The sequence below is a fragment of the Lissotriton helveticus genome, chromosome 2_1, assembly GCF_964261635.1.
Source record: "Lissotriton helveticus chromosome 2_1, aLisHel1.1, whole genome shotgun sequence".
Classification (NCBI taxonomy): Eukaryota; Metazoa; Chordata; class Amphibia; order Caudata; family Salamandridae; genus Lissotriton; species Lissotriton helveticus.
In genome coordinates this window covers 1792143524-1792158203 of record NC_136059.1, presented here as the reverse complement: position 1 = coordinate 1792158203, position 14680 = coordinate 1792143524, and the positions used below count along the sequence as shown (strand labels likewise).

Below are 14680 nucleotides of genomic sequence, written 5' to 3'. Positions count from 1 at the left end.
GCACCGCCACTCTGCACCGCCACTCTGCACTCTGCACCGCCACTCTGCACCACCACTCTGCACTGCCACTCTGCACCGCCACTCTGCACCGCCGCTCTGCACCGCCGCTCTGCACCGCCGCTCTGCCACTCTGCACTGCCACTCTGCACCGCCACTCTGCACCGCCACTCTACACCGCCGCTCTGCCACTCTGCACTGCCACTCTGCACCGCCACTCTGCACCGCCACTCTACACCGCCACTCTGCACTCTGCACCGCCACTCTGCACCGCCACTCTGCACCGCCACTCTGCACCGCCACTCTGCACCGCCACTCTGCACCACCGCACTGCCACTCTGCACTGCCACTCTGCACCACCGCACCGCCACTCTGCACCGCCACTCTGCACCGCCACTCTGCACCGCCACTCTGCACCGCCACTCTGCACCGCCACTCTGCACTCTGCACCGCCACTCTGCACCGCCACTCTGCACCGCCACTCTGCACTCTGCACTGCCACTCTGCACCGCCACTCTGCACCGCCACTCTGCACCGCCACTCTGCACCGCCACTCTGCACCACCGTACTGCCACTCTGCACCGCCACTCTGCACCTCCACTCTGCACCGCCACTCTGCACCTCCACTCTGCACCGCCACTCTGCACCGCCACTCTGCACCGCCACTCTGCACCGCCACTCTGCACCGCCACTCTGCACCGCCACTCTGCACCGCCACTCTGCACCGCCACTCTGCACCGCCACTCTGCACCGCCGCACCGCCACTCTGCACAACCACTCTGCACCGCCACTCTGCACCGCCACTCTGCACCGCCACAAAACCAACAGATTTTTTATAGGAGAGTCCTATTTGCTTTGCCAATGCTTGTTTAGCCTACCTCAGTCAAAGAGCAGGCGCGGGTTTGCCGGCGCGCACACAGAGCTCAAGGGAAAAAAAACACAGCAGTGCACACGCTCCCAGCACCATCTGCCTTCAATTACCGGCACCTCGGACAGCTGGTAATTGAGGATTTATGTATTCTTCTGCGCGTGTCCGAACACTTTATGCAGGAAGTGGACATTGCAAAAATTCCAAAGCCCTATGGCGTGCTGCCTTACTTAAACACAGCCTTGCCTGGACCAATTACCATTCACATGGCAGAATACCACACGCAAAAACAGCGTGCTTTCTGGAATGCGGCAGCCCACAGCCCTTTCTGAACTTTTTTTTTTTTATAACATTAGAGCTCGGAAGCCCCGCCCCACTTCGTGTGACGTAGGCCCGAGCCCTAAAAACCTTTGGCAGATTCTTGGCAAAACTAAACCTATGCTAAAGACCATACTTACTTCCTCCCTCCCTCGTACTAGACTTAGGTTAGGTACATTGGGGTAGGCGTATTTTAGAAGCACCAGCTGAGTATTTTAGTCTATGTATTTATGTATGTATTTTTATATGGCTTAGAAACCATTCAATGCTCTTACAGTATTATTTTATAATACTATTCTCGCTGTACGCATTATACTTTGCATTCTGCCTAACGATTTTAGCAGTTCACGTCTCTTGCATGAGAAAGAAGACTGTTCAGTAAAAACCCTTTTTATTGAAACTCTGTAGAAACGAAGCATGCACAATTGACTGAGTGAAATACTTATCTATTGTTTCCACGACTCTGAAGATAGTTATTCCAGTCCTAGGGAAACAAAGTTGTTATGTTTATGCGGTTGTCAGAAACGAATCCCTTCTTGTGAATTCGAGAAAGTTTCTAGTGACCTCTGAGCTAGCTCGCACTCACAATTAAGTTTAGTATATTCGATAGAGACCTACTGACCTAAGTGCTACGTCAAATCTATAGGATATATTATTCCAATGCGCAGGGCCTATTGGGAATATAGGAACTACACTACAAAGCAACCGCAAGAAGGCAGAAATGGAAGATAGATAGTCCTTAAGAGTGCCCTAGAGCAAAGCCCTGCTGGGCAAGGGAAAGAATGAAGAGTAAGACGTCAGAAAGAGTAGCAGAAAGGGGATCAATAGTTTTTTCTGCAAAACATGCCACAAACTTTTTTCCAATGGCAGGCATATATCGTCTTGGTGGAGGGATGCCCTGCTGCCAAGACTTTGGGATTAAAGTTAAAAGCTGTCAAATGTCACCGCTCAATCTCCACGCAAGAAGGCGGAGAGCAGACAGGTTCAGGTGAATAACCTTCCCCTGCTTCTGTGACAGTAATCTTCCCACAGGGGCAGCCTGATCGGAGGATCGATGGCCATGCTCACTAGCTTGGGATACCAGACTCTCCATGCCCAGTCCAGAGCCACAAGGATGACGAGGGCCCGGTGGTGCCTCATCTTCTTGAGAACTCTGGGTAGGGGAAGCATGGGCAGAAAGGAGTACCGGAGGCCTGAACTCCACTCCAGACGAAATGAATCTCTTAGTGAGAGCTGCCTTGGACTCTCCAGCAAGCAAAACTGCTGACCAGGGCAGGACTGGGGAGTGAGGGGGGGCAGTGGTGCGACCGAGCTCTTTGCCAGTGCCGGTTTTCAGACGATATTCTTACAGGGCAGATTTTGCAGATAAAGCGGGCCTGTAACAAAAACGGCCCGCGTTGCGAATCGCAATTAAGGAATGTCTTCCCATTCGTTCCCATGGGCCTACAGGCCCATAGGAATAAATGGGAGATTGAATGAACAATTTGTGAGTACTGGATCCTTGGTGGCGCTCTGGAGCCAGGGCCAGAGAAGCCAGTACGAACTAGATGGGGCCCCCTCCAATCGCACAGGGCCCAAAGGCACGTCAGAGGGGTCGGGCTGCCCAAATATGAGTCGCATGACCTCATAGAACTTCAGTTGGTCAGGGGTCGCTCCGGCTCCCGGAAAGTCGGAGAGGCACGGAGTCGGGCCAGGCACACATTACAAGGAACAACGCCCAACATGCTGATGCTCGCTCATCGTGTTACCTGAGTATACGGAGTACTTTGATTGGGACGATGTAGACTTCAGACTGCACTACCAGTCCTGGGGCCTTCAACTCTACCGTGACCAAGACTTGCACAGAGTCGGAAGCCAGGCCACCATGAGTTTTAGGGACCGGCCCCTCAACGTCTTCGAGTGCATGGTCCGGCAATCGGTTCACAACTTCAGGTCGTGGTGACGCTCCAAACACCACAGACAGAGGAGGTGCGGGTCCGTCACCTGCATCAGGCAGTGACAGGCTCCGCAAGGCTTGAATCCAGTCTTGCACGATTCCATGCTCAACACACCAGGAGGAAAAACATCAAAAACTGTCGACAAAATGTCAAAACAAATCTATCAAAGACTGACTGAGTTTAGCTCTTTTCTCGGATCAGCGCTGGCTGGTGTAGAAAGAAAAGAACTGGTATCAGCATGCCTGGGTGGCGCATATATAGGTGCTGCAACATCACTTCCGGCGTGGAAATTGCTGATGACTGACATATGTAGCCTACCAGTGCAGGGGTACTGCTAATGAAAAATCTTCTGGATCTAGTCTGACGCCTGGGGAAATTCAAAGGTAAGGAATCTGTAGTTAGAAGTCTCTATCAGATATATCACTTCTATTATCTCCTATATGGCTTTCCAGTTTACCAGATACTTTATCAACTATGTTACTTGATCTCTTGAAAGAATAAAACAGTTTTAGATAGAAACCTGAAGTTTTATAACCAGGAGACGTTAAGTTACAGAGTTCAAAATATTATATTTTATTATAAATTTTGCTGAGCTCTTGCACCAAGCCTAAGGGTGTTTCGCAACTTTCAAAGTCATATGTCGCCTTTTCTGGGTAAACAATGCGACTTATCAAAATGTGGCAATATTCTTTCAGTTCAATAACATCAGTGTAAATATTTCAACTCCTGAAAGATCAGCAGGGGCAATCATCTCTTCAACTGGGCATTTTGTGATATACATAAATTTATGTAAGTGGCATGAAGACTCCACAGGAATCTGGAAAGGCAGTTAGAATGCAATCTGCTCTATGCTAATTTCTGTAAATGGCTTGAAGAGAACATGTTAACTGCCGAAACATTGTGGGCGGCAACATGTTACAGGACTATACATATACTAGGTATCGGCAGCTAGCAGGATCCTACTTTGGAAGCCTGATACAGCTAAAATGTATTTTAAGCTGGAAGTCTTAATATTGCAATGTTTTTAAGGGTTGGCTATGGCTTACATGCTCTCGTCAGTCAGATAATATCTCCTGACTTCGTCCCTTTCCTCCAAGAAATACCTCCTTTCAAATGAAACTCAAACAGATAACATACTTTCAGCTCAGACTGATCCCAACTGGAATAATCCCAGTAGACATCATAACATTGTTTCTCATATGCTTAATGGGAAAAGCTAAAAACCTTCTTAAACCCCTTGGGTATCTCCCTTCTGTTAAGTATTGCTCCCACAGCTCTGCTTTTCAGACAAAACCCTAGACTCTGGAGGGTAATGCCATCATATAAATATACTTTTCTAAACTTCAACAAGAGGCCTTAACCAACTGGTGGTCACTGCCTTAGACTTTTGTTTTTCCAAATGAGGACTTTCAAAGGCATTCATTTGAAGTTGATGGATGCTGGAAACCTAAATATCGAGTGGCGTCTGGACCACAATCAATAATAAACATTCAACGTGATGGCTGCCTTCCTCATCTCAGGACTAAGAGTATGAAATCTGCAATTGTGTTATTTTATTGAAATGCAACCACCGGAAGAAAAATGATTAATAATAAAGCCAAGAAAACAAGTCATTAGTTAACACAATGAAAATGTTGCTGAAAGAAAGGAACAGGGATATAGCTTTGCTTTGATCAATCATGAAGACAGTCACACACATGTAAAGAGCAATGCTTTCAAAAGGCAATGCCATTAAGACTCACTTCAGGACCTTCATTCGAATAAAATCAAAAAGCAAAAAGTGAGACACAAATTTTCTGAAGTTTTCAGGAATGGACAAATAAACAGTTGACAACTCGCCATCCGGCAAATATAGAACAATTTCTTTGCTGGTAATACTTGTGTCAGAAGTCACGAATAGTCACTCAGGATGTACACATTCTTCAATCAGCCAACATTTCCCCTTCTTTAACATTCTGCATTAAACGAGTTAATTATTTATTTTTTAACATCAAAGAAGGATTAATGGTCCTGTGGGTATGCTAGAAAAAAGAAACCTTAACAAAATAAGAACATTTACCTTGATCACTTTTCTCCCAGGGAGAGGCTCAGTGCATGTGAGCTTTAATATCACTCCAGTGACGAACTGTGGCCCCATCGGGCTTACAATTTTTTTGTCTGCAGCTACTATGAAAATGGGTAGGAAAAAACAAAGATTATATATACAAATATGCAAAAAAAGTGATTATCTCTACTTCACATTAAGTGATAAACTAGCATGATACCCTCATTCTTCTTTCAAGTAATAAAGAGTTTGATAAATATGTATGTTGTTTAACATTGGATTTACAATGCAGTAGCAAACAACTTTGATGTATAGAATGCGTACAAATGTAAAAAAAAACGAATATAATTGAGTGAATATATGTGAGTCGTCCTCAATACCATACATTTAAGCTATGTTATGAATAATCACAGTACCACGAGAGTGAACAGCAAAGCTAAAAACCTTCATAATTTTTTGCATCATTTTGCCGTGGCAGAAAATGGAAAAAAGCCATCTTCCCCTACCCCAGTTCCTGCATTTCTTTTTTCACCCATCCCCAAAATTGTCGTCGGTGCTAGAATAGCATATGCTACTTGAGGGAAGACTCGTGATACTGCAATCACAATGAAGGACATTTTTCCTTTGCTTTCCTGCTTTCCATCAGAACTGGTTGAGACTCAGACTTTACAATCTTAATACTGGGATGGAAAACAAGGCTTTAACCGCATGCGTGCGGCCGCTATTTTTGCGCTGTGCGGCTTTTTTTAAAAAGCTGCGTTACATGACGAGCTGAGCTCGTTATGAGCATGCGAGCGGCGCAACTCATGACGAGCTCAGCTCGTCATGAACACGGAAGGGGTTAAGCAACTGATTTCTGTAAAGAATTGGCATACTGGACAGTGGGTAGATATGTCACAATCTCGTTGCACATTGTGACTAAGGTTCAATCATGCCCAAATAATCTACTACACAGAAATGAAGTGGTTTCTAGACAATTTACTTAACCTGTGCAGTAGGGTATTCTTCAACAAACGTGCACATGGTGTGTGCAAATCAGCTGTGCAAACAATATATTTAAGATATAACCTAAATAGTTCAATCCCTATAAAAAAATGAACAAAATAATTTCAAAAGCAATTGGGTTAAAATATTTAAAAATCAATAAACAATGAATGGGTGTAAAATTGTGCACACTTATTCAATGAAAGCGTTCAGAATAATATGAGCAAGTCATACTTCTGTCTTATTCATTAAAGTTAACTCCTTTTTTTCAGCTATATTCAAAACTGTAATGTTCTACCCGGTTGATCTAGGTTGAGATTGATAAGTCACGGCACAACAGCTCCCTCTAGACTTTGACTGTCCTTTCGGGGTTGATCCACTTGTCAAGATCAATCCTATTGTCAAGATCGATCCTCTTGCTGGGGGGGATTCTAATGTTGAGATTGATCACCTTTTCAAAGTTCAGAGTTGCCTGCTCTATCTGATATCATGTACATCTGGAGATCGATTGATTAGAATCATCCTCTGCGTCTGTAATGTCAGTGTGGTGTATAAACCAGCCTCTGAGGGAGAGGGGATGATTTCAGCATAATGGTTGGGTGCCCTTGTAAACTTAGCAAGGATGAGCTCAGTTGTCCCTCAACTATGTCAAGTTGTGTGGCTAGATTATGATAAGATCAAATACAGCCTCTCTCAGTGCCCCTGTTGTACTCCTCTTTGAAATTTCTTTGAGGGAGACTTAGCAGATTTTTCGTGAGACAATATTGGGCAAGTGAAGGTTTTACTTTTACTCATATTACAATTGTTCTTGTTATTCTCCATGGATAAGGAGGTATTTCTGGGGATAGAAGGAAGGTCAATATTTATAAAGGGAATTTTCCATAAATATCACCCCAGACTCACTGCTATGAGATCTAAGAAGTAAAGATTATAGGGAAGTCTGAAAACAATGTTGAAAAAATATAAAGCTGTGTCTGTGTCTACCATGCCGATGACTATCAACAGTCTGCCATTATCACTCTGAGAACTTTTTTTTAGTGGGTGTTTGGCTTCCTTCCCTGAGTACTTGCAAACACCTCGTAAATACCCCGGAACCAAAGCTGGAAAAAGATGATCTGAGGAAGAGCTTTTGTCCTTGTACCGTAAGAGGTTCAGGGAAAGTGATCACAAGTCATCTAACTCACACCTGAAGGCAGAAGACTTTGACAAAACTATTTCTAAAATTATGATCCCAACATTAAATGGCAGTAAAGTACACAACATGTACACCTTGAACAGAAACATGCGGCATACCATAACTCTTAGATGCAAAGTTTCTGGGGCTCTCACACAGATCTAGGATAATGAAAGGTGGAATATGAGAAGAGACGCACTCAAATGAGAATAGAATGTAACACTACAAAATATTTCATATTGCAGGTGTCTACCGTTTTGCATGCATTTGGTAATAGACTGCAATCACAGACGCCAAAGGCAATATCTCACAACTATATGGGCTAAACAAATGAATCAAGGAAAGCCACCAACACTGTACCACCAACACTGTATGTTAGACCTGGCATCAATTTTAGTTACCTGTTCCATTTTTTATTTCAGGCTTGCATTGTCCAGTAGTGTCAGTTTCCATCTGCCCTGCATTCTCATTTTGTTTCATTTGCGACATTGCTTTCTTTAGAGCAGCCATACTGGCTTTTTGTAACGCCAAATACTCAACTTTAAGATCCATCCATTCCTTCCTGTATGAGAAAGAGAAAAGAATGGGTAGTAGAAGAGTTTTTCGTAGTACTTAAGGAACAATGCAAAACAAATCCATTTTTTCTCAAAAGACTAATGCCATTGTCCCAAGCACTCAGGAAGTACTGTGTGGAAATACCACTCATGAAATAGCAGTAAAATGCCTTTTGATGTTGCATTGGGAAAGGACCACCATAGCCTGCAGTATAGGAGTTTGCAATTACTGCACATCTTTCCTCTTTTCAACCTCTTTTCTCTGCAAATAATTTTTTTTTAAGCTGCAGGTGGGCTGATTTACCGAAAAGCTAACATCTTGATCAGGCACAAACACTGTTTTCACATAGCCCAGCATTTGCTCGATACTCAGATGGGGCACTGATCATGGGTAACCATAGGAAATGCTCTAGTAAAAGAGAGAGGGACCCCGTAACCCAAAGGGATAGGGTACCGAAAAGACTCTTAAGTCAAGCAAGAATTCCCTTTGGAACACCTTTGATTAGAGCCACAGCATTCAATAAATAACGAAGATCAATAGCATTAACATAGAAATAGACATATGAGGCAATACAAAAACGAAACTATGAAAAGTCCTACACAATTTATTTATACAATGCAAAAGTAAAACATCATTGAGCACCAAATAAAACAACATCAATTAAAATAGTGGGGAAGAGCAAAAATTAAGGAAACATTCAGTTCCTATTTTGCAAAGAAAGGAGGTATGTACGAAAATTAAATTCAGCAAAAAATGTCAGAATTATTTTCAGAGCGTTAAGATACAAAATCCTCCTTCTATCATGCGACGCGTTTCGGTGGATCAGTTGATTAGACCACCTTCATCAGGTATATACATAGTTTCTTCCCCAAAAAATTGTTTCATTATAGCTGCCAAAACGCAAGGTGTTCAAGGACACTCTCCCGCTAAATACCGATCGGCCATCAATATAAAACTAGAACTATAAGACATTTTTTGCTGAATTTAATTTTCGTACATACCTCCTTTCTTTGCAAAATAGGAACTGAATGTTTCCTTAATTTTTGCTCTTCCCCACTATTTTAATTGATGTTGTTTTATTTGGTGCTCAATGATGTTTTACTTTTGCATTGTATAAATAAATTGTGTAGGACTTTTCATAGTTTCGTTTTTGTATTGCCTCATATGTCTATTTCTATGTTAATGCTATTGATCTTCGTTATTTGTTGAATGCTGTGTCTCTAATCAAAGGTGTTCCAAAGGGAATTCTTGCTTGACTTAAGAGTAACCATAGGAAATGGCAAAAAGGCAGCACACACGAGCATGGTTGCTGCCAGAAAAGCGATTTTAACGGAGACACCAAGCCAGCTGTTGTTTTCAGTTAACAGCTTTCTTAAGAACAGCCTTATGTTTTAAGTATCTGATAACTAAGTACTTTATTTGTATGACTTCTCCTTTAATTACAATTAAGCAATGTACAATCAACACTTTCCTAAAAGATTTTTCAAATTAGGAAATAAAAATAAAATTCACATTATTTATTTACTATTACATTGTTTCACATTGCAATTTTAACTTTCACAAAGCTAAAAGCCAAGATTATAACAAACGTATTTTTCTCGAACAGTGAAACATCTCTGTTTGCAAACTGTTTCTTCTGAGCAATATATTCTATGCCAACTTCGTTAGTAGGGACCCTTATAATTTACTTCTATAAATAGTCCGAACAAAAATATTTACATTAAAGAAAGTAGACAGCAGATACTGAATACATTTTAATACATTCTGCTTACTCTATTATGTAAATATCAAGATGCAGGAGAGGCAGAAAAATGATTTGTAACATTAATAAATCATACTTTCTATTCCTGTGCATTTTTCCCCAAGTATAGGCAAAAGTGATATGATTCACAACCTATAACTCATAGTTCCAAGTTTCCTTTTAGTTTACAGGAAGAGGGAGGAGGAAAGAAACTAGAATTTGTAATAGCTATTATTAGCTGCTGTTCCGGTTCCAGCAGGTAAAGACAGAACAAAACAAGTAACTGATTTCAGTTTTTTATTCATGTTAGCGGAAACAGGGATCTTTAATGGGACCACAGCAACAGGTCCATTCTAGGCACCGGGTTACAGGTTAATATGGAAAGACAACATTTAGACCGAGCTTTACAGGATTCTCTAAGTGCTAATCTCATTAGATGCAGATCACTGGTGCACTTTTTGCTGGCGTAACCTCTTTTTTTTCCTTACACCGTCTTCAAACAGAAATGTTTTGGTGGGCTCACTCCCTGCTGCGTTAAGAAATTTACCGATGCACAGAACTACATCGTACTGGGGTAATGTTAAGAATGGGCATACATACACAATTCCCAAATCGCTTTGACAGTTTGCAAATTCAAGTTAAAGTACGTGTGCAAATGGCTTTGTCACTCCAACACACCTAGTCAGTCTTCGACAGATGAGGAAATGAACATGCAAAGCAAGTTGACGGAACTATTATTGACCACAGAATGGGTGTTTGGTTGGTTCTAGTAAGACATATCTTCAGTTGCAGGGGCGACATAAACAGGAGCCCTGGGTTGTTCTTGAGTACAATGGAAGGGTATAGATCAGGGATACTCAAAGTGCGGCCCTCCTGACCTTTAAATGAGACCCCCAGGTAAAAGTCAGCACCGACTTAGCACCAACGTTAAAAATATGCAAAGTAAAATGATAAAAAGGAAACAACTTGGGTGTCTTGCAGTGCTTAACTTTATGAATACAATCATGTTTAAAGACATTGTGCAACAAATGTGTAAAAGTACAGATAAATTCTCTCCAAATACAAAAGGTGTATTTTATTAACATGCAGAATCGCTATACTTTAGTACATCATATTATATCAGTGCATTGAGAAGTATTTAAAAAAAATTGTTTTCAAACATTGATTTAGAAACATGAATGCTTCCACCCACCCCGACAACAATGATAATAGAGGCAAGTTAGTTGTTATGTGCACCCTTTGGGTGGCCTTGGTTGCTAATATACACAGACATTATAGTTTATTAAATTAAAACACATGAGAAGGTTTCATACAGTGCACATGTTGAAGTAATGTATTTCAAGGTCCTCTTATAAGTGATAATGAAGTAAAAGGAGGGATAGTGATACAAAAACAATTGCCCAGGATGACTCAGTTTGATCAAGTGGGAAAGCTGGAATTTATGCGAAAGTCTTCTGGTTTCACATTTTGAAATTGAGTCATTTGATGTACATGCTTTGCTTCGTCTACACCCACCTTTACCCCTGCTCCCCGACCGCTACCCTGCTGGCATCAATACGGCCCTTGGCCACACCACAGACAAAACTTTTTGGCCCCTGGGAAATTGTTTGAGAGTAGCCATGGTCTATATTTTCACAGCCTGACTGTAGATAACTGGACTTCCTCCAGAATCTTTATTCAAATATTAAGCTGGAGTATGACATTTTACATCACAGGTTAGGTGTTTTGGAGACTCAGAAATTGCAATAAAAGGAAAGAAATATTCAAGTTAGCAGTTCACTTACTTTGGAAGCACTCGTAAGGGAATAACCTCTTCTCCCACCTTGTGCCTTTCCTTGTGTTTCTTCTTACGTTTCCTTTTAACTTTGGACATCGTTGTATCTTTCTTGTCCATGCCATCTTTTTCTTCCTCAGTAGAAACTTCTACAACGGAGCATGGTGCATTGTTAGGTGTGCAGTGATTTATACCAGGAGCAACATGTCTGCGTAACTTTCTACATAAGAAATAGTGTTTACAATTCTACTCCGGTCACTGTTCTCTAAAATAGATCAACTGTAAATTGAAGTGAAAGCACTCATGAAAGAATGGAAAAGCTGTGCACTGCTGCCCTATCCTTGTTCTGTCCTGCCCTACAAATTCTCCTTTTTTCCTTGATATTGTGGAAAGCTGTAAACTCAATCCCAGAGCCACATCCAAGAAATAGGTTGGTGAGGGCTCCTTTTTGTTCATAAGAAAGTTTACCCATGCAAATAAGAAACTCCCCATGACCTTATCTTTCTGCATTGCTGGATAGCACCTAGTGTTTAATGGCCTAGTTTAGAACTGTGTGTGAAACTAATCCACCTCACACCTTGGCCAGTCCAAGCTGTCTGTCTGGGACACTCTGCTTTGGATGCTAGGAAGCATGAGGACAAAGGACGAGTCACCTCACTAAGATTGGCTGATGTGCTCGAAACTGAAAAAGGCTGCACTCTGGTTGGTTTAGGCTTCTCACAACCACTACTAAAGTGGCATTAACACTGGACTGCTGGGCCCAGAGAGCTGCACAACAATAGAGGTTCACCAAAATAACCGTCCACCTTGTGGGCAAGCAAATATTGCACTATACGACAAGTGATATGGAGGGATCAATACAATCAAAATAATCATAGGAAACATCAAATTACTCCTATTTTATGGTACATAGTCCCATCTTGTTTTATCACACCTCAAACAAGCCCCGTAAAACTGTATATTCCTGGTTGGAACAGTTCTTTATTTCTTTTTTAATTGTTCTCCATTAAATCAATATAAAAAAAGCAATACACAAAGATACCTAAATCACAAAAAAAAAACAATTGTACCCCCCCCGATTTGACAATTAAGTGTTCGCTTTATTGATCAGCTGTGATCCACTGTGAGGTAATCGGCTACACTCTGGAGGTATCATTTGCACCTCTAAGCCTTTTGGGTAGTGTGCACATCCATAGTAAATACAATCTTTTTGGTTTTATGGATTCCTCCTTTCTTCAACTGACGACGCGTTTAAGCCCTTCCATATGGGCCTCATCAGGACAAGGGTATAAGGAACAACTCGTGAGGCCTCCCGTGGGTCCTTCTAGTGAATCTGTGTCACGGTCTCAACTAAACTATGTGACACAGGGCCACCAAGCATCAGTACCGTTTAAGCGGGCAAAATGTAAAATATTTGGGAACACTTGATCATCAAAACCCCTTCTAAATCCTTCATACGTGCATTCCAACACTTTCTTATGAAGCGCCCAACACGCTGCTTTCATGCACCGGTCTGCTCCTCTTCTCATTAGAACAAGCATTCACCTAACTAAGATTGGCTGATGTGCTTGAAACTGAAAAAGGATGCACTCTGGTTGGTTTAGGCTTCTCACAACCACTACTAAAGTAGCATTTACACTGGACTGCTGGGCCCAGAGAGCTGCACAACAAAGCACGCACTGGAACAGTGTACTCAGGCAACAGCAAAATGTATTATCATGAAACAAACGTGAATTTGCAGTTCTCCTGATCTGGCTTGGGGCAAGGGTTGATTCTTGTAAGGCACCTTGCTGCTGTGGCAAGTGAAGAGAAAAAAAAATCACCAGTCCAACAGGAGAGGAGATGAATTTCCTTTAGGAGGCGAGGGACAGTCCGGATTCAAGGAAGACCCTCAAGCCCCTGCAAGTATAAAGTACCTGAATGGAACATGCCTCAAGAAGGAGAAACTGACAGGCTCAGGTGTGTCGATGTGCTGGGTGTAGCCTGGACGTTCAGTGCAGCCCCGGGTTTCAGTGGCACTGGATGCCAAGACCGAAGACTAACAGAGTGTGACACCCGCAGAGACGATTGCACAGAGTTCCCAAGGAGGCTGGCAAAATAGAGTCCAGTTAGCCCGCTCAGCGGTCACTGACTATCGAGGCCGGCACTGAGGGAGTGCTGGGCCAACCTGAGCTACGCATGCTTGGAAACAGATGTCGGCGTCTGGGCCGTTACTGGTCCCAAACCTGAAAGAGCCCAGATATTTCTGGACGTGTGACAGCTGGCCCCATCTGGATGTACCCCGCCCGGCCGGCTCCGAGCTCTGTGGTACTGGAGACAGCAGAAAGTCCCGGCTCCTGGGGTGAGTTGACCCTGCACATGGGCACGTAGGATGAAAATGACGGCTCATATGCCTGAGACTTCTACCACACGAGGCAAGGTCATATACATAAGAGGCCCCATCGGACGGTGATTGGAGAGCCATGTGGGCTTCAGGAGCACACAGAGGGGGCCATAGAGGAACAGGCCTAGCTGAGACTAATCCGGTAACTAGACAACCGTCACTATTCACTTGGGCACCGAGATTCAGAAGGAATCCTGAACAAAGCTCCTTATTGCACAGGGTGGGTCTCTTGATTCGTGGGTGATGGTTTAATGGTCTTTTTACTATTATTGTTGCATGATCCTCGAACGCCTGCCCACTGAACTGCTCGGCTCTGAAGCCAGAGCTACTGAAAACACAGGGCAAGGTGCATCCTTGCAATGTAGCTACACTGCATCATCTGTATCAGACACCTTTATGAAATGTTATGGATATTGTATAGCGAGTTACCAAGTTCCCTGGCAAGACTAGAAGGCAGTCGTCATTGCATAACAAAGGCTAAGGTGTCAATGGAGGAAAATCCGCTAAATATTACCAGCCTCAATTATACTTGGCTGCATTTGCGGTAATTTTCCAGCAATTATCCCCTTATGCGGAAATAACAATTCCGCATCAGTGAACAATTGATTCCACTGGATTTAAAGAAAACCACTTCTTCACTAACATAAGAGGATAACACTGCATGTAAAGAAAAAGCTTCAGTTTTCTGGAGATTTAAGGAAATGGGCATGCAATAATTTAAGCATTTTACTTTTTTTTCTTCATGGTTTTTAGCATGCAAGAAAACACATCATTTTGTGCTGGTATATTTCGAGGCCATGTCTTTTGCTTTCTTGCCCTAAGTGTTCCGGGTATACCCAGATATGGGTACCGGGCTCACTGCGTCACTAGATTCAAGCTAGCCTGGTTTATCTGGGGTAATACCT

At 42.7% G+C, this 14680-nt stretch overlaps 1 protein-coding gene across 2 annotated transcripts in view; it reads right to left on the bottom strand.

Annotated features, from left to right (window-relative positions):
- Positions 1-14680, bottom strand: part of LARP7 (La ribonucleoprotein 7, transcriptional regulator) — a 118663-nt gene that overhangs the window by 49338 nt on the left and 54645 nt on the right. The window contains exons 8-10 of one of the 2 annotated variants that reach the window (XM_078676731.1): positions 11403-11541; positions 7724-7884; positions 5180-5286 (exon numbers count right to left, since the gene is read on the bottom strand). In XM_078676731.1, coding sequence (XP_078532857.1) covers positions 5180-5286; positions 7724-7884; positions 11403-11541 — 407 coding nt within the window. The remainder of the gene's footprint in view (positions 1-5179; positions 5287-7723; positions 7885-11402; positions 11542-14680) is intronic. The other variant, XM_078676732.1, reaches the window with a different exon arrangement.